Source organism: Macrobrachium nipponense, chromosome 3, assembly GCF_015104395.2.
Source record: "Macrobrachium nipponense isolate FS-2020 chromosome 3, ASM1510439v2, whole genome shotgun sequence".
Lineage (NCBI taxonomy): Eukaryota > Metazoa > Arthropoda > Malacostraca > Decapoda > Palaemonidae > Macrobrachium > Macrobrachium nipponense.
This window is the reverse complement of record NC_087202.1, coordinates 99,170,206-99,196,206: the sequence shown is the minus strand read 5'-3', so window position 1 is coordinate 99,196,206 and position 26,001 is coordinate 99,170,206. Positions and strand designations below refer to the sequence as shown.

Genomic DNA, 26,001 nt, shown 5'->3' with positions numbered 1-26,001 from the left:
GAGAAGAAGGATTGATGACGTCCATTGCGATGGCCGGAATATTGTGGTTCGCGCACCCTCCGTAGTTGGCAGACATGTGACCCTTGCGGCCACAGTCTCGGCAGAACTTGTTCCAGAACCTCTTCCGTGGCACTGGATGATAAGGCCGAGATGGCCCCACAGGTTGCGAATCTGCGGAGTTCACCAAGGCTGGCAGTGTGCTCTGGCACAGGTGAAGAGTCCTCTCTGGCAGTGATGTGACGTGGGGAGGTTAAGGGAACCTCCGTTGAATCACCCTCGGAAGCAATTTCGTGGGGTTAACTGGTGGGCTTACCTCTTCCAAAAGGGAGGAGGTAGCGGTAAAAAGGTAAAAGGCTGGCAGGATGCGGCAGGAATTTCTATCTCCGGCACTGGATCAGGACCAGGCTCACAAATAGAAAGGAGGTGTCAGGCTGACCAGAGACGGCGGGACTAAGAGAGACAGGGGGTGCAGGGCTGGAAGCTGGCAGAGTGGCTTGAGCTAGGATACTCTCCTTACGGGCCTTCTCCCGCTTGATGTCGAGTTCCTTCTCCTTGAGAGCGAGCTCATGCTTTCGCTCCTCTTCCCTTGCCTTCCTTTCTGCTTCTCTTTCTTTTCTCTCTGCGTCTCCGGCTTTTCTCTGGTTTTCCCTTTCTTCCTTTTCTTGCAGGCGCGCGGCAGCCTGCTGCGCCTTTATCCACTGGTCTAGTGCTGGTCCAGTGTAACCAGCCTCCTTGCCCAGAGTTATGAGGACTCGGAGCCTCTCGAGCTCTACGGCAAAGAAGTCGCGGGAAGCAGGGGAAGACATTTCCCTTAGGCTGCAGTAGAGGCTCTGATGAAAATGAAAATAATGGCCAGGAAGGGTACGGAATGGAATAGGAGTGCCTACTTTGGAAAGTGGCTTTCACTTGGAAAGGTGTTCTGCGACGTGGTAGAGAAAAAGTCTGAGAAGACTGGGTGCTCTGTGGCACTTGGGAAGTGTCCCGTAAGTTGGTGGCACTTCTGGATTGGCACCTTCTAAAGAGGTGAAAAAATCAAATGGAGTGTACGGCGTACGTCACACTTAAGGGCGTTCCTAAGTTGGGAGACGCTGGAATGGGCTACCTGTAGGTCCAATACAGGTGCACGGCACTTATGATGAGGCGTTCCTTGGTTCAGTGATCCAAAATGGTGGATACTCTATAATGAATGAGCGTTCCGTAGGACGGACACGCAGGTATAGGGCTACCTGTACGTCTGTACAGGAGTGGCGCGGCACTTATGAGGGGAGGCGTTCCTTGGGCAGCACTAGTAGTGCTGGTATTGCGGCACTTTGGGGAGGCGTTCCCTTAGGATGGTCCGAAAGATCACTGATCCTCCCTCGTACACGGACATTAATGAATTGGGCGTTCCGTAAGGACGGACACGCAGGTTTGTCAGCACTTAGGGCTGGTATTGCGGCACTTCTGGGAGGCGTTCCCTTGTTGAGTGTTTCCGAAGGATCATGACCCTTGTACACGGACACACTAATTATTTGGGCGTTCCGTAAGACGGGCACGAGGTTTAATGGCTACCTGTACGGCCTGTAAAGGTGCAATGGCCCTTATGGAGGCGTTCCTTGGAGCACTGGTATCGTGCTGGTGTGTCCCGGACACTACATGCAGTATACTTAAATATAACTGAAGTGAAATGGCACTGCTCATGGCAGAGGGTAATAGTGGAGGAGAGAAAGTAAAAGGTGGGAGTACTTCAGCAGCCAGTCGATGGACAGTGTCAAGAATTAGTGGCACTGTGAATGGTAAGACCTGACGTGCACTGGTGGTGGCCAGTCCTAAACTGGTAACGAACTTCCCTGTTTGGAAGTAATGAATTGGCGTGGCACACTGTGCGAATTGTGCTTGCGGTATACGCAAGTGTGTGATCAAAAGAAAATGAAAAGCCACTCGGGCAACGACAGGTAATGGAAATTTTAGGAATGCTCAGTCCCCTCACTGAAGTACTCGGTAAATGAAATAAATAAATGCTTGCAAACTGCAATGGACACAGGCGCGTACGTATCACGCTGTGTAAAGAAAGACACAAGAGACTAAATAATGTTAATTCTGCATGCTATAATTAATGGTAAGATGTAGTACTCTTGCTTCGTGAATACAGTGTTGGTTTTCTCTCTCTCTCTCTCTCTCTCTCTCTCTCTCTCTCTCGGAGAGGGTGAAAAATGATATATGAATGAACTCCTTATATTTGAATTGAACTACTAATGTTCGTTTAATATGACGCAACTTGCGTTAAATTATCTAATTACGTTAACGTTTTTTGTGAAAGAATTGCTTTGATAAAGTTTTATGAAAAATGATAACGCGCTCGCTGGTGAACGATGTTTACGTTAATGTTGAGCGGCTTGCGCTTATGAAATGATTTGCGTTTCGATATGAATTTACAAAAGACGCGTTTTTACGTTAACAATTCTTGTGATTTGCTCTACTTGAGATTTACGTTAACTTTATGTAAGATTACTAGGTACCCTGTGAACAGTGAAATGACGGTAAGGATTTAAAACGATTGTTAGCAAAACAATTGTGAATGAGGCTACGTTAAGTGCGAAGTGAAATGAAATTTTCGCTCTGCGCGAGTGAGCGATGCGAGGTGAAACACGTGAAGGAGCTGGTAGCGCTGCTAGCGCGCAGCATGGTCGTTCAAACAGCTGATTCTCTGTAAATGCGAAGGCAATTTACAACACAAAATTCTACTTTCTTATTCAAGGCGAATTACGTTAACCCTCTTACGCCGGAGCCCTAAAAATCAAAACGTCTCCCGTATGCCGGGCCTGGTTTGAAGTGAGCGCGGGAAGTGGAAAAATAATTTTTTCAAAAAAATTACAGCGCGCGTACTTTTGAAGATTAAGAGTTCATTTTTGGCTCCTTTTTTTGTCATTGCCTGAAGTTTAGAATGCAACCATCAGAATGAAAAAAATAATTAAAAATAATATCATTATGTAAATAATGCGATATATGGTAGCGAAAAAAAAAAATTCATACATAATTGTATTCAAATCACGCTGTGAGAAAAACGTCAAAGCTAACCAGTTACTTTTTTTTGCGTTGTATTGTACACTAAATTGCAATCTTTTGATATATAATACATTGTAAAACAATAAAAGCAACACCGGAAAAATATTATCACAAATATGATGTACGAATTCGTAACGGCGCGCACGCAAAAAAATCAAAAATTTTTTTCACTTTCACCGTAAATCACAATATTGTTCTAGAGACTTCCAATTTTTTTCAAAATTAAGACAAATGATTGAATATTACGATACTGTAAGAGTTTTAGATTAGAATTGCAGATTTTGACCATTTCGGACGAGTTAAAGCTTTGACCGAAATGTCGAAATTTTAATATATATATTTTTTCATATGCACATATTTCGAAGATGGAAAAAGCTACAACCTTCAATTATTTTTTTATTGTATTCTTCATGAATGTGCGCACATTTTGATATATGAAACTCTATTAAAAAGGCTAAGTATGAAAAGGAGCAAATATTAGGATAATGCCATGTACGTATTTCGGAGACTTGCGGCCGCGAATCGGCGCGCGGAGTGAAGGTAAAATATATTTTTCAAAAATTCACCATAAATCACAATATTTTTTTTTGTTTTAGAGACTTCAAATTTGTTTTCAAAATGAAGAAAAATGACGGATATTACTAGGCCATAAGAGTTTTTAGCTTACAATTGCGTTTTTCAACTATTTCGGTAGAGCAAATTGACCGAACGTGGTTTTTTTTCTATTTATCGTGATTTATATGCAAATATTTCGAAAAAACAAAAAAGAGAAAAGCTACAACCTTCAATCATTTTTAGTTTGTATTCTACATGAAATTGCGCACATTTTCATATACAAAACTTTATGTAACAGCTAATTTAAATGGTGCAAACATTTCAACAATCGCACAAAAAAAATTCTGATTTTTCGGAAGTGTTACCGCGCGAACGTAATTTTTTTTTTTCATAAATTCACCATAAATCGAAATATTGTGCTAGAGACTTCCAAGTCGTTGCAAAACGAAGGGGTAAATGATTGAATATTACTAGAATATAAGAGTTTTAGCTTACAATTGCGTTTTTTGCGACCATTTCGGTAGAGTCACCGTTGACCGAAAGTTGAAATTTTTGCACTTAACGTTATTTATATGAAAATATTTCAAAACTGATAAAAGCTACAACCATGGGTTGTTTTTTGTTGTATTGTGCATGCAAATTGCGCACATTTCCATATATAAAACTTTATGTAACGGCAAATTTAAAAGGGTGGGTGCAAACATTAGGAGACAATCGCACGAAAAAAATTTATCGGAAGAGTTATCGCACGAACGTAAGGAAAAAGTTTTTTCATAAATTCACCATAAATCGAAATATTGTGTTAGAGACTCCAATTTGTTGCAAAATGAAGGCAAATGATTGAATATTACTATAATATAAGAATTTTATTTTGCTACAATTGCGTTTCTCGCCACCTTTATGTAGAGTCAAAAGTTGACCGAAGGTTGAAATTTTTGCACTTATCGTTATTTATATGAAAATATTTCAAAATTGATAAAAGCTACAATCATGAATTTTTTTTAGTTGTATTGTGCATGAAATTGCGCACATTTTCATATATATACTTCATGTAAAGGATAATTTAAAATGGTGCAATAATTATTTCAAAGTGACGAAATAATTTCCGAGATGTGTCACTGATACTTTTTAGTGCGATAAGAAAGAAATTCGCGCTTGCGCGCCTGCGTAGCGATTGTAAACAAAACAACCGCCTTGATCGTGAACTCCCAGCATCCCCCAAGGCGCGTGATACAAAAAGTTTTCGGCTGGTAGGCCTTAGTATTTTTTACCGCGAATTTTTAAAAAATTTTAAAAAAACTTTTTGAGCCGACGTATGATACGTCCAATCGGCATACGGGAGACATTTTGACTCGACGTTTAATACGTCCAATCGGCGTAAGAGGGTTAATTTCTCTGGCAGAACGATAGATACTAGTACAGACATTGATATTATTTACGTTAAAACTTCGTGACTTACGTTACTTTGCTTAAATTGTTTAGATAATGTTGAAAGAGAAAACAAACATGGCTGCCGCTGTGAATGAGACGAAGGCTGGTTGAGACCGCGCAGGCGCGAGAGAGCGCGAAGCTGAATTAGCCGAGAGGTAAGCGGTTACCAACACTTGGAATGAAAACTAAGTTAAAAATGAAAACCCTAACATATCACAGACAAAAGAATTGTACACTTCTTTTGCCGTAACTATTAGTAAAACACTCCTAACTAGCTAGGCTTTCTAACACAGCAATAAACCCTGGCAAAGCACTTCCTAGTTTTGATCTGGTTCTTTCTGGCATCTATTCTACACACATGCTCTGTCTCGTCCGACGAGGACAGCACAAAGTAACAGAGAATTCGCGGGGCAAATTGTTTGCTCGCCGCTAAAATAAAGCTCTGGCGCGTTCGCCGTTACAATAATAAGATTTCTACCTACGCATTTGTTTAACACACTTCTACAATAAAAATACTTAAACGTACCTTAAGCTAACATTGGTTATAGAATAATCATATTAATGAATGGAATACCTTACTGTGAGTCAGTGTGTCTTCTTTCCCTGCAAGTGTGCTTGATTTACTTTTTGTAAAATAATTTACAGTTTACGTTTTACAACGGATAACGCGATTTACAAGCTTTTTTAAGCAAGCCCGGATTCGATCCTCGGCGAGGTCGACAATGTTACGTATATAGCGGCCTTGAGAGAGGCTAGATACGTAAACGGAAGTAATTTAGGGATTTCAAGAGGGAATTGCTTTAACTTACCGTAAACTGATAGTTATTAATGAATACTTTAGAGGGAAGGTCGCCAGAAAACTCAGCTCGTTACTTAACAACTATTTATTTACTAAAAGGCCCGTGCTGGGCTGGAGAAAAGGTAAATGATGGCTCCATTGAGCTGTTATAGCTGGTTTTCATACACTTGGGGTTAATGCACACTTGCGGCAGAGAGACGGCACGTGACTCATGGAATCTGGAAAAGAATCCCAGATTAAACGAGATAAAAGGAAAAATGACTTCTCGCTTTGATTAAGGCTGATTAATTCTCTAACATTGGGGAAGGTAAACTCGAATGGTTCACTGAGGTATACACGAAAGCTTGGTCTTTAACAAGTCACAAAGGGGAGCACGTGGCCCGATGAGGACAAAGGGCTTTGATGTAGAAGGGGTAAAAATGAGAATTGAAAATGAATTTAGCAAGAGTCGTATGGTAGTAAAAGGTGCTGGGTTGAAGTTTACACTTTCAGACGTACCTTTATGCAATATTTAGTGTATCCTTGTAGAAGAATGCGGCCTGACCTCTGTTCAGGTCTGGGGTTCGTGTCCACCAGTGCGTCGTGGGTAGGCCTAATTTTGGGAGGCTGGCAATTTGACCACTGTCCGAGATCACATCTCGCAGCCGACTGAGGGCGATACTGGTTGTTTTCGAATCACGGGGCTTCCAAAAACCGCCTCGAGCATTGCCTGAAAGGTGGTAAACACAACGCCAGCAAATTGGGAAGAAAATAGGTCTTATTGTAGAAGTCCCTAAAATCCATCTCGAAGCCTAGCTACTCTTGTGACTTGCCTCTCTTACCCTAAGCTTCCATCAGACCGGAAATATAATTCCTACGACATACCCACTCTCCCAACAACAGTCACTTCAGGAGAAGGCATGGCTGCTACTTTTATAATTAAATATAACTAAAACTCTGCTGGAAGGCGAGGCGTTCTATAGACGTAGCAATATATATATATATATATATATATATATATATATCTATATATATATATATATTATATATTATATATATATACATATATATTATATACATAATAAATTATATATATACATATATAATAATATATATAATATTATATTAAAAAATTTTAATATATATATAATAATATATAATATATATATTATTATAATATATATATTATATATATATATCTATATATATATATATATATATATATATATATTATATATATATATTATATATATATAATTATTATTTATATCTATATTTTATATATATTTATATTCTATGTATATATAATATATTTTTATATCTTCTATATATATATTCTATATATATATATAGTATTATATATATATGCTATATATTATTATATAATATTATATATTATGTATATTATATATAAATTTTATATATTTATGTGTGTTTGTGTGGTGTGTGCCTATGTATTAAGAGTATTCATAACATTTTTCTATACTTATATCTTCATAAGGGTTTGTCAAAACAAATTATTATTTGGGTCATGAATGTCATATAGTGATAATAATGGACAAGAATGACAAGACTATATTATAAAGATAATATTACTGCACGTTATAAATACAAAACTTTTAAGAAACAATTTATATATATAAGTAAATTAATTTTGGGAACTGAAAAGAATATTTGCATTCAGAATGGTACCAGCCCAGCATGAAAGACAATTAAGCGACGACTACCTTTCCCAGTAGGGGCTTTAGTCCCGGCTGTTTGACCTCTTTATGCCCTAAGGTCTGGCAACGCTGGCAAATATTTTTGCAAAGTTTAAGAAAAAACGTGTTGTTTTTCTGTTGTTAGAAGCCAGAAAATCACGAGGGCTTTCAATAATCGGCAAAAATTAATTATAAATCAAGTACATTTGCGTTGTATAACAAATGCTGCCTTCAAATCCCTTACAACATGAGTGGGAATATATGATTTGGCATCGCCGGTCACCGCCGGTGCCCTGCCCTTTTCGCCATCAAGGAACTGATAGGGTATAGTAATGCCGTTGGGGGATGGCACTGTTATGTCTACACTGAACAATCGAAGCACTACCTGTGAAATTTGAATTAAGCTGCCGAACGTTAGAAACTATAGCTATATAATTACTGGGTAAGTATATACAGAACCTTATTTTATTATAAAAATATCTTTTTTACAAAGTTATAAGCATTCCTTCTGATGTTTTTTAAAAATTTTATTTTGTCAAGTTCAAATTACAGCTCAAACAATATCTTAAATGATAAGAAATAATAAAACTGGGAACAAATTCCTACCATATTTATGGTAAAATATTTGGGATCCATCCTTTGATGGGAATTTGTGACGACATTTCCCCTTGCTACCTCAAGCTAGACTGATGGCTTCTCAGCTCACTCACTCTCTTATAGGGTGATCAGAAGAGTTGCCAATAATGATATCTGGAACTATGAACATTTTCCCCTCAAAATTCGTTCAGACTGTATGGTGCCAAATCTTGATTGAATATCTATGATACCCGTCTACTGCCCCGAAGCTGTATGTGATCGTGTATACAGGTACTCCTCGTTTGACAGTGTTCCTTTCTTGTGACCATTTCGTTTAAGTGAATTCGTCATTAAGCATGTTATTCTCTCTATTTCGACTAATAGCATTAATTTTCAGTCATATATTATACACAGAACTAGTTTCCAACATAGCCTACTCCTTGGCTAAGTTCTGACAATGCTTTTTATCATTATTTTACTCAAATATTTGAACATCATAATTTTATAACTAGACTAATCGTAAGTCAATACAGTACTAAACTTTTCTCAGAATCTGTACATTAATATCGGTGACTTTCATATCCTAAATTTGGTATTTCACAATTATCGCAATTAGTTTCCTCTTAATTTAATTTGATTATAGAGGGGTAGTGAGATGAAAAAAATAATGGAATTTGGTAATTGCAGTGCATTTGAATGTTGCCATCAAAACGTTAACAAAGCACAGCGTCATCTATTAAGAAAAGTGAACGCTATACTATTTGCTAATGGGATAAACATTTTCTAGCATAGATAAAGATTTATGCTTGCTTTTCTTAACTCTAATATCATCTGATCTCATGGGTGACATATTGAATACGTTAAAAGAAATTATCAAACTGTATCACGCATACTAAAGTAAGGAATTTTATTTTCATTGGATGTTTTTTTTTTTCTCTCCATGTTGGCATCGTAATTCCAAGTTGTCGTAAAACAAGTACGTCATTAAATGAGGAGTAACTGTATACGATACTTGATCTATGGGGGTTAATATTGATGAAAAGAGTGATATGATGTTCAGTATTTTGTATTTGAAAGTGTGATAATGAAAGTGAATAACATGATGGGATAGAACAGAGAAAGTGAAGCAATGGGAAGAGGAAAAAGAAGAATTTTGGAAGGTATGTGTTGAAAAAAAAAAAAAAAAAAAAAAAAAAAAAAAAAAAAAAAAAAAAGCAATACCAAATTGGTCAGAAGTGACTAAAGACAAGATAATTTAGGTTACCAAGGAGTGCTGGTGTTAAGATACATGATGGGTTGTAGAAGAAATGAAGGTGAAGAATTGTATACCAAACATTATACAAAACATGGGAGATGATAGTGGAAGTGCCTAGGACCCTCCTTAGCCCACAACACTAATAATGGTGTGTTGTTTCAGGGGTGCTGATATTATTCCATATTACATAATACAGTTTTTTGTTAAGGAACTTTCATACATATTATCCTTTTCTGATTTGTTTATAGCTAGAAACAGAAGGTATTACTTAATGGTTCAGTAACCATTGCAAGTATAGCTAGCTGTCAAACTCTTTAGTGGTAAAGGTTATAGGGATCCAGATTAATACACATAAAATGTTGATTAAAGTGGAAAATGGTTTTTGTAAATGATTTTTTAAAAATAAAGACTTGCTTCATATACCGTTAGTGCATTTTTTAAGTTGAATACATGGTTAAGTAGCCTTGGAGGGGATAAGTCATCAGTGTATTGATGTTCATATATTTAAACCTCACTTATTTTTTGTTCTTATTAAATCATACTTTCATAAAAAAAAAAACCATTACTTAGAATGTCCATTTTATTTGGCATGAAATGATTACTAAACATTTTATGAAGGTAGAAATGTGTGGTAGGCAAGTCCTCCACATGTGGTAAAGATGACTGGTTCTCATCTGCTAAAAATTGCTTGCCTCATTTTCTGCATTCTTAATTTCCCATTACCTCCTTTTTTTTTTTTTTTTTTTTTTTTTTTCTCCCTCTTCTCCAGCCTTTCACTTCATTCATATGTTTTTGAACCTGTAATCATTGTAGGCCTTTCAGTAACAGAAGAATCCAGCTTAATTTTTGATGCTGAAATAATTTGTTAGAGGATTTTTTTTTTATAAGTGTGTTGTCACTGATAGTAAGTAGCACATTTGAGTTCTACTAATTGTGAGTTTGCACTTGTAGGATATTTAGGATTAGTGATAATTAAGGTGTTCTTAAAAAGGCTCACTTCAGACCCTATTCCAGCTGCTGCTACTGCTCCTGTGAGGTTCTGGCTTTACCCCATGTAGAGCAGCAGTAATAGTGTCTGATCTGTATGTTGGCTTTCAACCCAGCTAGGATAAGTCTGAGCTACACCACTCATAAAATATGGCCAAAGTCAAGAAAGAAGTGATCTTCCTCAGATCAGCTTCTTAGTATGGTCATACAGTCAGAAGTGCATGCTGACCCATGACATTTGCACTTGCAGAGCTGCATTGTATTCTGTTCACCAGAATCCTCTATGGTTGGTACGGACAGTAGATTGCCCCTTGGTAAGTACTGTCCTCATATCAGACAAGGCCATGAGAAGACCTCGGGTGTAAAACTATAATAACATGGAAGTGCAGGTGCTATTTTGTAAAGAAACCATACCCCTCCTACTTGGTAGATATGAGCAGCACTATTGTTACAGGTCAAAGCCACTCCACATTTACGTATTAGAGTTAATTAACTTCTAAAAACACCAGCTATTCTTGCTTAATAGCACAAGAACCACTTTACTACTAAGGATGTAAGCCACTCCACATCTAAGAATTAAAGTTAATCCACTTCTAAATATTACATCAGCCACTATACTTAATAGTACAGGGACCACACCTTCCTAGGACAAAGGCTTTTACAGCAGAGAAACAGCCCAAGCTGTAGCTCTTCCAATAACTCGGATACTCCATTGCGAAAGGTCCTAGAGGCGGCTCTTCTAAAGGTGAAAGTTACTACAATTCTGAAAGCCACCACTTCTCTTTTAATGAGTATTCTATGCTTCTAAAGGGGCCTCTTGAACACCTGGAATTTGTTTGCAGTGCTTGAATCCAAGACTTTGATGTGTTTTTACCTATTTTTTGGGTTAAGTCTTGTGGAATTTTCTACTTTTGGTAAAATTTATTTGAACTGATAAATAGGAAAGTTGTCATAGCTGGGTCTGGGGTTTATAACAAAAGCTAATTGTTGGAACTGTTAGATCATCAACTACTCATTAATATTTGGACCTGAGGGATATCAGTGGTTTGGTTCTGGGGATAAGACTCTCAGCACTTTGTCCAGTTTGCCCGTTAATTTTATTAGGGTGGGGCTGAATGGAATTTTGTAATATTCCATCAAGCCAGACTCAAGTCTGGCATACACTTGAGTCACCCTAATTGTGTTGGTGCAGTCTTCTGTAGGGTGTGTGCATTTGGGAGTCGATTTGTACTGGTGCCATTAGCAGAAGAATAAGCTCCATGTAATGCTATTTGTATCTTTTTGCAAGTTCAGGGTTATTTATTTATTTATTTTTCCTTTACCTTGTTCTCTATATGATTAGCCATAAAGAATCAAGTACCCCTGGACCTATTGTAATCCCTTTGGACCAAACTTGGACAACAAACTTGATGGAAATCACATTGATTTAAGTGGCTCTAGCTCTTGTATGGACTCAAGTGCTGAATCTAACAACATGGAAACTGGTAGAAATTTTGTGGATGATAAGTTAAGTTGAAGTACAGGAAGCTACAAAGTCAGCAATAAAAAGGTGGTTGACATGAAAAATAGTAAAAACTGAGGAGCCTCAGTATTACAAACTTTCCATTACTAATTATATGATATTATGTCATTCTTTTGAATTGTTTGGGACTACAGTGGTACCTCGACATACGAAAGTCCCAGTTTACAAAAAATTGAAGGTACGAAAGCAAATACGTACAAAGATTTTTTTGGCTCTACATATGAAAATAATTCAGGTTACGAAAGGTTGTTGCTGTAAAGTCTCGAGATTCGCCCGGACCACCGATAACAATTTTAAAACTCCTGCGCTGCCAACTGAGTAGACTCGCTACCATCCTCCCGCTCTCCCATTGGTTCCTGATGCTTGTCACTGCCATAAGATCCTGCTCTCCTATTGGTCAGCATCTCTCCCATTGTGCTCTACGTAAAGGCGTCCTTCACCCACTGCTTCGCACCAGCGTTTGTTTACGTACGCGGAATTCGTTCGTTCACGTATACAATTTTGTTTATATTAACGTAAATTCGTGTTAGTGATTTCGTTGTACTACTTTATCGTGTTATGTGAGAACTTTAGTACGTATACTACATAACTTAATTACGTACAGTATACGTAGTCATGGGTCCCAAGAAAGTTGCTGAAGTTCACGGAAAGAAGAGGATGCTTCCTATAGAGACGAAGATGGAGATAATTAAAAAGTATGAAGCTGGCATGAGATTGAGTGTGATCGCTAAGGAATACGGCCGAAATCCGTCGATGATAGGCACCATCCTTAAGCAGAAGGAAGCCATCAAAGCAGCTACATGTGTGGATGAAAGACAAAGAAATCGTTGGCAATACGATAACCGAGACGGCAATCTGCCACAAGGTCAGCGCTATTTTCGGCGATTTGATTGCCCAGGCCGAAGACGATGGAGGAGAAGGGACATCGATGCCAACCCCAAACTTCAAGGCTTCTCATGGGTGGATTGAAAATTCCGGAAAGGGACTGGCATCCATTCGGTGGTGCGGCATGGGGAGGTGGCCAGCTCGGACACGAAAGCGGCCAAAGCCTTTATTAAGACGTTCGATGATATGACGATCAACGAAGGCTACAGTTCTCAGCAAGCCTTCAACTGTGATGAGACTGGCCTTTTTTTTGGAAAAAGAATGCCTCGTCGGACTTACATCATGCAGGAAGAGAAGAAGCTACCCGGGCATAAGCCTATGAAAGACAGGCTTACGCTTGCACTTTGTTTGAACGCCAGTGGGGATTGCAAGGTGAAGCTCCTACTTGTGTATCATTCGGAGACTCCTCGAGCCTTCAAGGCCCACAAAGTGCTAAAGGAGAAGCTTCCAGTGATGTTGGGGGCTAATGCGAAAGCTTGGGTAACAAGACTTTTGTTCACTGAATGGGTAAATCTGTGTTTCGGCTCGACAGTGAAGAAATTCTTGGAAGAGAAGCGCCTTCCTCTGAAGTGTCTGCTGTTGTTGGACAGTGCCCCTGCTCACCCTCCTGCCCTCGAGGAAGATATCCTAGCAGAGTATTCTTTCATCAAGGTTCTTTATCTTCCGCCTAACACCACCCCTCTCCTCCAGCCCATGAACCAGCAAGTGATATCGAACTTCAAGAAGCTGTATACCAAACATCTTTTCAAGAGATGTTTCGACATCACCGATACCACAAACCTCACCTTGCGTGAATTTTGGAAGGAGCATTTCGATATCGTAATATGCATCCAACTCATCGATCAAGCTCGGCAGGAGGTTTCGAGGCGAACCTTGAATTCTTCGTGGAGGAAACTCTGGCCTGATGCCGTATCTGCCTGAGACTTCGAGGGATTCGACGTGGGTGAAGCTGGTGCAGATTCAGAAACAGTTGACGATCCTGAAACTGTTTCGCAACCAGATCTTGATGAGATCTTTGCACTCTGCAAGTCCATGGGGCTGGTCGTCGACGAGGATGACATCAATGACCTTCTCGAGGAGCACCAAGAGGAGCTTACGACGGATGACCTGAAGGAGTTGGAGGCCATGCAACATAACGTCGTTCAAGAAGTTCTCTAGCAGTGGTGAGGAGGAGGACAAGGACTCTATGACAACGGCAGAAATTAAGGATACTTTAGCTGCTTTTCATAAGGTGCAATCATTTGTAGAAAAGACACACCCCGAAAAGGCTTACACAGGTCGTATGCTTGTGCAGTTCGATGATGTTTGCCCGAGTCGTTTCAGGAACATTGTCAAAAGCAGGCAGAAGCAATCTTCCTTGGATAGTTATTTTTTAAAGAGGCCTTTAGTAGGAGTAAGCAAACAGGAAGATCCAAGTGATACTACGAAAAATCAGAAAGTTGAAAGTGGTGAAGAAATTGAAATTTAGTATTTAAAAAAAAAAAAAAGTATAAAAAAGTAAAAAAAAATTTAAAAATAAAAAAAAGAAACAAAAAATTAATTTAAAGTTTTTTTTGTAAAGTTAAGTGTTAAGGTTTTGTGCCATTTGTTAATGTGTTTTGTGAAGTTTAGTCTTAATGTTTCCTGTCATTTTTTAATGTTTCATAAAGTTAAGTGTACGTACAAGTTTTCTGCCGTTTGTCCTCCTCTGTCGCCACTTTCGAAGATAGCCTCACTCGAAAGGTAAGGTTCCACATTTTACTACATACGTACGTATGTACGTACAGTATTTCTTGTATACCATGTACACTAATACACTTTATTTACAGGTACATATTAGTAGTACGTATTAATAAGTTAGGTATTGAATGGTTCAAATTGTTGTAGTATTTCATTGTTAATTGGTTAATTTAGCTTTATTATAAAATTTACTGGGGTGTTTTTGTACAGCTTGGAACGAATTAGGCAATTTACATGTAAAATGTGGTTCAAGTTACGAAAAGCTCAGGTTACGAAGGCCGTCTTGGAACGGATTAATTTTGTATCCTGAGGTACCACTCTATTTTAGAAATTAGATTGAGAATTGATCAGACTAATTAGTGTGGAACATGGGTTCCATTTAAAAGCCATGAGGAAACCTTTAAGGTAAGCTCTATATCAAAAACATAAAAATCTATACGGTTGGCATGATGGGTGTTCTTTGCCAAAAATGACCAAATAACTTAGATGTCTACCAACCTAAGGACTGGCTTGGGAAAAATGACTTGCAGACTAATACCCTTTCCAAGAAAAAGCCCAAACCACCACAGTGGTAGACTGCAACAGCTAAGAGTAATAATGGAAATTCTTTAAGAGTACTATCCAAATTCTCGTAGAGCGCCTCAGCGGCGTGGTTGGTATGGTATTAACATCCCACCTCGGTCACGGGTTCGATTCTCGCCCATTCCATTGAGGAGTTAGAGATGTGAATTTCTGGTTATATTAGTCCACTCTTGACGTGGTTCGGAAGTCAAGTAAAGCCTTTGGGCCCGTTCCTGAATAACCACTGGTTCCATGCAACGTAAAAGCACCATACAAACAAACAAACAAAAATTCTTGTAGAAAAGAGAGTATGATATCTAATCAGGAAACATTTTTCATTTTGGAAAGATTTGTGTACTCGTATAGGCAAATTCTATTACCCAGTCACACATGCTCTGCAGTTTAAAATGTAATGGCAGTGAAATGAAATAGCAGTCAAACACCATCTAATTTTCAGCTATGTATGGAAGGGGAGTGATATTTAATAAGGGATTCATAGGACTTTGCAGGTGCCCAACCTGAAGTATGGAAAATACACAAGGTCCCTAGGACAATAGTGATCATTCTTACAATTGAGGGCATGTTGCATAGTCATACATAAACATAGAAAATTTAATACATAAACATAAGACATGTAAGAATAGAAGTCTGTCCATTTAAACAAAAACCTCTGCATGCTACAGTTGTTTCAAGTTTGTATCCATCTCGTGTTTGCATAATTTACAAGATCTGCTAAATCAAAGACTTGATGATGGAGACTACATAAGTCTTAGGTGCATAACTTGTAATATGATCCTCAAAACCAGTTATAGAAATTGCCAGCATTATAAATTAGAAGCAACAGCCATAAACATCTAGTACAGAGCATGTAAGAGCTGGGTATGCTAAAAGAGATTGGAATAAGGCCAAAATCTATGCCCAAGTGGTGAAATCAAATGATTTTCAACAAAAACAACCATTGCCTTTCAACTTGGCTCTTATGGTTTTCCAGGGTGATTAGGTTGGACTTTGAAGGTTTGATAAGAATGTGACTTAAAGTAACTTAAAATCTCGCAGAGTCAATGTTGAGGTCTATCCAGTTCCTCAGAATACAGATGGGAAACTGGATGAAAGTAGAGGCAATGGTACCAAGCCCACAACTCTAGACCACAAACGAATGAAATGGAAATTGTTAAACTCCACAATTCAGAAACTCTTAATGGGAAGACCTTACCTAAGGATTCTTTCAAAAAGCAATTTTTAATTTTCACTTGAATTCTCCAATGGATTTAGTTGTTAGGGTCTGAGGGCAAAATACAAAGAGCTCAAACTCTTGATTATTGAATTTTCACCCTCAATATATGTTTACAAAAGAGCATGCTAGATAGCAACTCGCCTTGTAAGGAGTATATAAGATAGGACTACATGAAATCCTCAAATAGGATCATGGGTGAAGTTCATATGTTTGACACAACACCTCAATTATGAAATTATGCACCTCTCTCCAAGCTGTAGTAGTACAACTTTATTTGGAAATAAAATGTAGTGTGATCAATCTATTTACTGGTAGGCAATAATGTATCTTATGATGACAAGGTAAAACTAATTCATCAGCTCCCCCAACCATTCCTCCTCCTTGGAGATACAAATGGTGTCGGCACCTGGTGGGGGGTGATGTTTTAGCAAATTGAAAGGTAACCTCAACTTTTGCTTATTGGAAATGAGGATATTGGACTCCTCAGTACAGATGAACCTACCCATTTCCAGATTCCAACAGTCACTCTGTCATGTATAGATATTTAAGTCGCTAGCTCCAAATGCCATATTGATTTTGACTGGGAAGTAGTGGATGACTGGCATACATGGGATCACACATCTATTTAGATCGCAATGCTTGTCTACAGGCTTAAATTTGATAATCCAATTCCAGTCGCACATATTTTAATTAGTACCAACAATGATTCATTATTACAGATCTCTAAGGTGGATTCTTGAAAAAGCTGACTAGCAAAAATTTCAGGAGTTGAGCAATATTGGAGGAGATGCAGGAGAGTTCCAGATAATATATGATGCTATTGACTTTTGGATGGAACTCTTCATGCAGCTGGCATAAATTCCATCCCCAAATCTACAGGTATATTCCAACGATGAACAGTGGTGGTCATCAGAACTACAGATCTTAGATACTGCACAGAAGAAATGTAATCACATACTAAAAATGCAGAGCCCAATTTCATATGGCAGATAAATGCTGTCAAAAGTAAATCCTGGTCATCTTTTGTATTCTCCATCAACAGTAGTACTTCTGCAGTTTGGAGGAAAATTAGAAAAATAGCTGGGAAATTGATAGCAAATCCACCTCTTGTTTTGAAAGTGAATAATCAGTTTATAACCAGTGCCTCAAAAGTAAGTAATGCTTTGGCTGAACACTGCTAGTGTGTCAAGCAAGTCCTCAGACCATTCCACAGTTTCAGTATTGCCAAAGGAAAGAAAAAAGGCCCTGATGAGATTCCATGTAGTACATTGCTGAAACCCCCCTTTTTTTTTTCCTCACCTTGCAAAGACATACAATATCACTGGAGACGTGGCATTCTCAGAACTATTCTTGATTCTGGACTGAGAGGGGAATTATATTATTATTATTCAAGCTTTTTCCAGGTTAAGATTGCGAATTATATCTAAATGAAAATTCCAGGAAGGTATTTTCCTAAGAGATTGTGGCGAGAGTAAACTTATTTGCTCTGACTCTAAATTGTATAACATCTGTTGTTCACCATAACATTCTTCATACTCTTTGTGTAGATGACTTCTCCATATTTTTCATACTCTCTTTGTGGATGACCTCCCCAAATCTTAAGCTGGAGTGAGTGTGTCAGTAGTTGTGAGAAACTTCTACTTGCAAATTACAAAATCATAAGGTGGGCTAATATGAATGGATACAAGTTTTCCACTAGGAGAACAGTCATAATGTATTTTTGCCATATTTGGCTAACGTATCCAGACCCTGATGTCTGTATTAAAGGTCAACGAATTTGTGTATAGGAGAGACTTTTTTGGGGTTAATATTTGATCAGATTAATGTGGGCTAACCGTTTGAAAACTGGAAAATAATTGCTTTTAAACTTGGAGTATTTTAAAAGTTTTGTCTTCTTCATGGGCCACAGATCATATGGTTGTCAGATAATCTTGTCAGCTGCTATAAACTCGCTGAAGGTCCATGAGTCCATACACCATGCTGGAGTTAGATAGCTACAGGGGTTTTTAAATCATCACCAATACCCATTCTCCTGGTTGGTGCTTGGGAGCTCCCTCTAGATCTCCATTACCAGTCCTCCCTCTTAAAGCACTGGTATAGGCTATTTAAAGGACACCACAAGAAATTCTCATTACACTTAGATATGCATATCTCTGAAAGGAGTTTCCCCAAGTGAACTTTCAGATAAACGGAATACAGATGACCCCCACGATTCGCGGGCTTGCCTATTCACAGATTTTTGTATGGACTGTATACACCCATTATTCGCAGAAAATTCACCTTTTTGCAGTATTTTACATTGAGAAATATTCAATAATTGGTGTATGTTCATATCATTTTCGTGACTAAATGCATTTTTTGTGATAAAACTATTGAAAAAAAACTGATAGAAGCATTTTTAGAGAATTTTTCTTTTTTAACCATCAAAACAGGCAATTCTAAGTGTGTTTAGAGCAGTTTTAAGTATTTGTGGATTTTAGCTATTTGCCGGGGGTTCTGGTACCCGTCCCCCATGAATAAATTAAGGGGGTTTGCTGTACTTAAGTGGCTTTGGAGACACCACTGACTCCCAGAGATCAGTAAGAATATCGTCCTGCTAGGATGTTATGTCGACTATGACTGCTACATTGGCACTATTATATGTAGTATAGTACTACTTGCAATCTAATACTTAGTCTGTGAAATAATCAAACGATGCTTTTCACAACTAAATACAAACACAACCAACAAAACATCTTTCTTCTACGTAAAATGCATTTCCATTGTAAGTAAATAAGGAAAAAAACAAAATTACACCACAACGTGCTGTAAAGTACAATCTCTCATCAAAGTTTTGACAGGTACGAGGCATCTGGCAAGACCATTGGAACTTTAGTCCAAACAAAATGAAAGAATTGCATCGGTTGTGTCCCCTTGGAAGTATGGAAATAATATGCCTAGTTGGGAAACAGTATATTACTATGCCAATTTTGCATAATACATACTTGTTTGACCTAAAGTATATGATGAATAATGACCACCATCCCTTTTACATTCTCAGGGATATGAGGAATCGATACCTCTCTGAGGCGTGTGGTGGTGAAGGTAGTTTTCCATTCTCGAAGAGGATGTAAACCCTCGTCCACAGTCGAGAATGCTCTATAAACTGTGTTCGATGTGACATCAGAACTTTTCCTGCTGTATCTGCACTTCTGACATAACATTGAGCAAAGCTTGACCGTGTGGACAGGGCCTTGTATATAATGCCAGTGGTATTTTTAGATTCATCTCGTAAGCTGGTCTGCTGGAAGAAATCCAGCCATAATTCTCAATTCTATTTACATAATAAATTCTACAATGGTTTTAAATTGAATCTGCATTTATTTGTAGATTTTTAAGATATGATAATGGCATTGATGACCTTGGTAGTCTAGATGCCAGATAAGTTCTAATTATTCATTCATTCTACTTCCAAAGACCAGAGCTGCTCCAGTTTTAAGAACCTGATCCCCATCACTTTCAAGGACCAGTCATTTGAAAACTATAGTTTTGAGCCACTTTATTTCTTTTGGCTCTATAGGCTGCTCTTGTAGAACTTGCTATTGTACTTTTGAGGAGCTGAACCATTCCTCTTTAAAAGATATGATTGACCCTAGCTCCACAGATTCAACCTGTGCCATCTTTATGTAAAGATTTAAAGGCCAACCTTCTCTAGTTGCTCAGTTTTGGATATTGGGACTTTCTGTATCTTCACTGATGGTAATCTATGAGGAGACTGCTTCTCTGCCCTATTGAGGGTCTATGGAGGCTGGTATAAATCAACTAATGGAAGCACCCATAAATAGTTGAAAGGCAGAATTGGACTTCCTTCTTCACCTGTGTCCACCTATCTCGTCATGATCTCATCTGCTTCATCCACCCCTCATAAATTGATTCAAACTTTTTATGGTTTGTAGGTTTGTGCTAACAGTATTTTTACTAAACAGCATGTTTTTATGTAACTCATTCATCATTATTTTAATTGCCTCCTCCCCTCCCTGTAATCTTTAGATGGCAGATTGAACAGGAGGCACAGAAGAATGAGTAGTGCTGCTGGTTTTGGCTGGCATGTAGGTAGTGGAGTTTCTTAGTTCATATCTTTTTTGAGTTACAATGGTTGGGTGTGTTTTGCACAGAATGTGTGGCTGCTAGTGAATGATTTTTTTGTAAAAGTGTTTTTTTGTTTTGTTTTACTCATATATTCATCATGGTTCCTGCTTCTCTTTTGTAGTAATCATATATGGCCTTTGGTGGAACAAGCACTTATATGTTAATTATACAATAAGCCATACTGTTAGGACCTTTCTGATAGTCCTAGTGCCTTAACATTGAAATACACATGTCAGTATGTCTGTTGTATCCTATCACAAGCAGATTTAATGAAATCAGCCTGTGCACTCCCAATATACTTCCATTGACAAACAAATAAGAAAAGGAACGAGACAGGAACACCTGAATTAGCATCAAACAAAGGGGGAGGAGCAGCTGAATCGTCCTGAAGAGGTGAAGAAAGCCCCCTCCCAAGAAGGAAGAGTTGAAGCTCTGCGATGCTCCCTCTTCCTATGAGCCTTAGGCCAGGCACAACATTCCGGGCAAGGATTCGTCACTGTCAAAAATTTTCACTTCCTGCAAGTTGTATGTGGATCCATAACCAAAGCCGCCAAAAAAATCTCTAAACACGGGAACCCTTAGACGCCTGGGCACATACGCTGGCGAGGTTGTGGAGACTCGGATGAAGCCATTACACAAGAAAACACAACAAACTGATAAGAACAGAAAATGGGCAAAACAACAACTGGCTTGGAAGGAGAGCAAAGTGTAAGCATCGACTCTCCAAGGCAGTTAGGAGAAGACTGAGCCTCACGGGGCTATGCGTGGTCACTGACCAGCTTTCACCTTGTACGTGCAGGCATGCCAGATCTTGCAGATTCCTTGCTTACAATCTCTGATTGTAATAACCAGTTACCAGCTGCCCTTAGAAAATATCCTATCGTTAAGACCGAAGGTTTGTTCCATATATGAACAATAGTATTTTTGGGGCCTTAACAGTACGATTCCTTTCCATTTGAAGTGAGATTCAGGAACTATAAGAAATATGTATATAATGAATCAGTGTGATTTTCAATAAAACAATTCTATACAAGCCAATTTCCTATTTATCGCCAGTGGCAAGGGCTAGTGACAAAAAGAATTACGTGGCTATAAGGTGAGAACCAGTTGATATGACCGCACATGCCGTACTTGCATACCACACTATACTTTTTTAATAGAGAATATGTTTTTGGAACTTTGTGGGAGAAATGTTTTATAATTAATTAATTTGTATTGAAAAGAAAATTAATTTACTTTTTAAAATTGACATGGTGTGAACTAAGGACAACATTGTCACCCATAGTTATTGTTCTTGCTTGATAACTGCTGTTGAATAGTGTTATGTACTGATGTGAATAGTCTAATTTATATTTTAAATATTGTTGTGCATAGGATTCTAAAGATGAGAAAGAAGCTGCTTTACGAAAGAAGACAGATGAACCAGCAGATGATGATCCAGTACCAGAAGGTGCAGAGGATGGCAATGATGATAAAGAAGCTGGTGACGATGAAGGTGCTGCTGGACTTTCAGAAGGAGAGAAGGATGGAGATGATGAAAGGGATGAGGGTGAAGATGAAGAGGATGCTGAAGATGATGAGGAAGATAAATCTGAAAAAGAGGTAAGGAGACCATGGTTTTCTTTATTCTTTCTTTGTATTATATAATGTATAGTACCTGGAATTTTATTATAATAGAGTAGTAAATGCTATTCTTCTTGTAGATTTATATTTATCAAATATTACATGCTGTATTGTGCTTTTTTTTACTTGCAGGATACTCATAACCGAACATCACCAAGACTTCGTAAGTCAAGGAAAGATTAGGATGGAAGAGATTAACAGGGCATGTGTTATCTTGGCTGTTTGGAAATTGAATAAGGGAGCAAGTAGGTTAAACTGGTAATGACATTGAAGTAAATTGATGTTGATGTATATTTGCATTGAAATCTTGAGGCCTTATGATATCAGTTAGTACAGTTTTAAGGGAAGTTATCTTGATTGTGAATACAGTACTGATTCAAAAGCTAATTGTTATTAATTTGATATAAGTACTGTGGAGTGATTTCCTTACATGATTTTATCAAGGTGAGATGTGATGGAATTTCTTTCATCAGTATGTGTATTGTCAGTATGAAATTTATACAAATTTTATATTGAAAATATGTAAGCATACATTTGTGGTACAGTAGCCTATAGATATAATCTAGATAGCTTCATCAGATGCTTGTAATGGAACCATATACCATTTTTATTTATTAGTAATGTACAGCTTTTTTCTTTGAATTCTTTCATTTACTTATAGTAGTCTCCCTTTATGGAAAACATTTTCCATGTTAATGTACAGTATTTGTATATTTGCCAAAAATTTATATAAATAATACATAATAATGCAAAGGAAGAAATAATCATAACCTTACTCCTAAAACTAGTCATTTTTCTGTAGTTGCAGAATAATTGTGAGAGATCAACATTCCAAACAGTGTTAACAAAAATGCAGAGGGAAATATTTGGTTTAGCTAACTTTTTAGCTTTGTTGAAAGTGTTGATCTAGAAAGTGCAATCTTTCTCTTGTTTTAACACCATTTATCAAGGAATAATCTTAGACATAATCACAAATGAAAGAAAAGCATGACTGCCTAGTGTTTACACAAATTTTGAGTTGGTATACAGCTTTGATTTTGTATCCCTGACATGTAATGCATGTAATATACATAGCTATTATGGATTTAATTCAAACTTAGATGTCTTTTGTAAATGCTGTATTTTTATGGTAGTCATGCATTTGGTTGTCAGAGTTTTTGCTTTGTAGTGAATGATTCGTGTAATGCAGCTCACTTAATAGTGTAATAATCTCAGAAAAACCAGGGTTAATTTATATGGTCACTTTTTAGTGTGTTGTTAAAAGGGATTAGTTGTAAGGTAATGTCCAGTTAAATATTGTTACTCTAGATAAAAATGGAAACAATTGTATTTTCATATTTCAGGTTTGAAGATACATACTTCTTTCTAAATATGGGTATTTTTATTATCTAAATCTTTTAAAACTTCTTTGATAGTAAATATTAATGTCTTCTTGGTTTTATCCATAGTTAACATTACAGATTTATTAATTAGCTCTGTAGTCGGGTTGAACCATGATGGTATTTTATGTTATGAATTACACAAAGTTATTAATTATCAGACTGACTTTTTTGTAAGTTGTTACCATGAAGTCTATATTTTTAGACTAATTAAATAATTATGCAGTTTTATTTTATATATATTTTGTAGTACATCTATGACAGAATTTTTCTGTATTTAGTGTATCATTATTTCTATATTCCAATATCTAGCATACTTTTTAGGGAATTGTTTGAAAGCTATACATGATTTAATAGTTTCTCAATTTAGGAACTGAATGGCAGGTACAGGAGTTAATTTATTTTCTAAGATTGTTTGTGGCCTATATTCCATGATAAGCCTTGTTACATTACATTATTATTTTAAGATTTTATATCAGTTTTAGACTCCATGATGAAAACTGCTTTGTCTCTTGAGGACTAATTTTTGTGTTAATTTTAGTTTATAACTGCTAGATCTGTATTTCACATTATTTACTAGGTCAAGTGAATTGTATGTTAGTGTGGCAGTGATAATGTTCAGTGCTGTGGATATAAGGAAATATTTTATAACTAGTTATGTTCTTAGAGGAGAGCTACAATTGTCTCATGGTTTTGTAGGTGTTGTCATAATTTTCAAGTTCGGTTGCCTGTAAATGTTATCCATAGTAATTTTTTCCTTGGCTGTCAGCATGTGCAGTGAATACCAAGTCACACTTCACTCACCTGACCTGCAAAAATTTTGTAGTGAACCAAGATTATATTATGAATCTTTTAAAAAACTAAATTCCTCTGGAGCCTTATATATATAAAATTTTAGGCAGGGAACTTAGGACAGACTTCTGTTTCACCATTAGTGTGTAACAGTTTTAAGAATACCTGAAAGCTGTGCACGGGGTCCACTTATGAAAATACGACATAGTGGAATGCTTTTGTTACAGCTTGTTTGAGAGCTGCATTGAGGAAGATATGTTTTTGAATTTATGTAATTTTATACCAATGTTGTGCTATACAGAAAATCATATTAAGTTTTCTTAAAAAAAAATTAGTTTGAATCTTCCATATAGCATTGTACTGTGGTATTATGATGTGTACAGTATAGCACAGCAAATTATGCAGGTTATCATGTAATTACTAAAAAGGATGTACAATGCAGATTTGCTGTTATTATTACTTTGGCAGGAATTAAAATTTGATATACTATATGAATATCCATTGTTCCTTAACAGCCATATGAATATTCATTGTTCTTGTCAGCCAGTGCTTTATGTAAACCTGACACAAAATTTACACATCTCAAAAATAGTTTTCTTAGTCAGTAGGATTAGAGGTGTAGTTTGTTAGCTTTGCATTTGTGAAAATGAAACCAATTATTCATAAACTTGAAATATTAAAAAAATTTGTTTATCTTGCAGCGGGTATGGAATAAAAAGTAGTGTTCATTCAGTTGGTCATAATTTTCACCAAATTTCTCCCAACAATTGTTAACATCGTTGCAGGAAGTTTTCACTAGTTGAAATTATTCTTATGGTCACAGAAAACCTTGAAATTGTTCCACTTAAATTAAATCACTCATTTTTTGTTTGATGCTGCAGAATTTACTTCTCCAAATATCCATTAGTTGTAAGGCATTTTGCAGTTCATTAGTTTGGTCAATCTTGCCAAGACATAAAGCATAAACTAGTACTGTGGAAGGTGAGAAATTTGAGAAAAACTGGTATGTAAGTTGCAATCATTTTTTTCCAGTCCTTCAATCATGCATATGTTCATCCTTTTGATAAAGTAGGTTGCTAAGTTGTAAACATTTGTTATGAATTGTGGTGTAGAAAATAAAGACATTTTATAATCCTGAATTGCTCATTGACTCTCAATCCCTCTCTCCTACATCACAATATAATTAGTACTATTTGCTACATTTTTTATGGCTACACAATACAATTAGTATTATTTTGCTGTATATTGTATGGCTACCCTACTACATAAACTTAACCCTTAAACGCCGACTGGACGTATTTTACGTCGAAATTTTTTGTCTCTTGGGTGCCGACTGGACGTATTTTACGTCTACATACAAAAGTTTTTTTTAAAATTCGCGGAAAAATACTTTTAGGCCTACCAGCCAAAAACACTTGAATCACGCGACTTGGGGGATGCTGGGAGTTCACGGATCAAGGTGTTGTTTTGTTTACAATCGTTACGCAGGCGCGCAAGCGCGAATTTCTTTCTTGCCGCATCTGTGACATCTCGGAAATTATTTCGTCACTGTCATAATTTTTGTACCATTTTAAATTAGCCGTTACATGGAGTATTATATATGAAAATGTGCGCATTTTTATGAAGAATACAACAAAAAAATATTCATGATTGTAGCTTTTATCAGTTTTGAGATATTTTCATATAATAACGATAAGTGCCAAAATTTCAACCTTCGGTCAACTTTGACTATCGAAATGGTCGAAAAACGCAATTGTAAGCTAAAACTCTAATATTTTAGTAATATTCAATCATTTAACTTAATTTTGCAACTAATTGGAAGTCTAGCACA

The 26,001-nt window shown here is 37.1% G+C and overlaps 1 protein-coding gene across 4 annotated transcripts in view; it reads left to right on the top strand.

Moving 5' to 3' along the window:
* LOC135221914 (calnexin-like) overlaps positions 1 to 25,309 on the top strand; it is a 119,080-nt gene extending 93,771 nt beyond the window's left edge. For all 4 annotated transcript variants that reach the window (XM_064259932.1, XM_064259934.1, XM_064259931.1 and 1 more), the window contains 2 exons: positions 21,751 to 21,978; positions 22,132 to 25,309. In XM_064259932.1, the coding sequence (XP_064116002.1) occupies positions 21,751 to 21,978; positions 22,132 to 22,182 (279 nt within the window). In that variant the 3' untranslated portion in view covers positions 22,183 to 25,309. The remainder of the gene's footprint in view (positions 1 to 21,750; positions 21,979 to 22,131) is intronic.
* Positions 25,310 to 26,001: the final 692 nt, after the last annotated feature.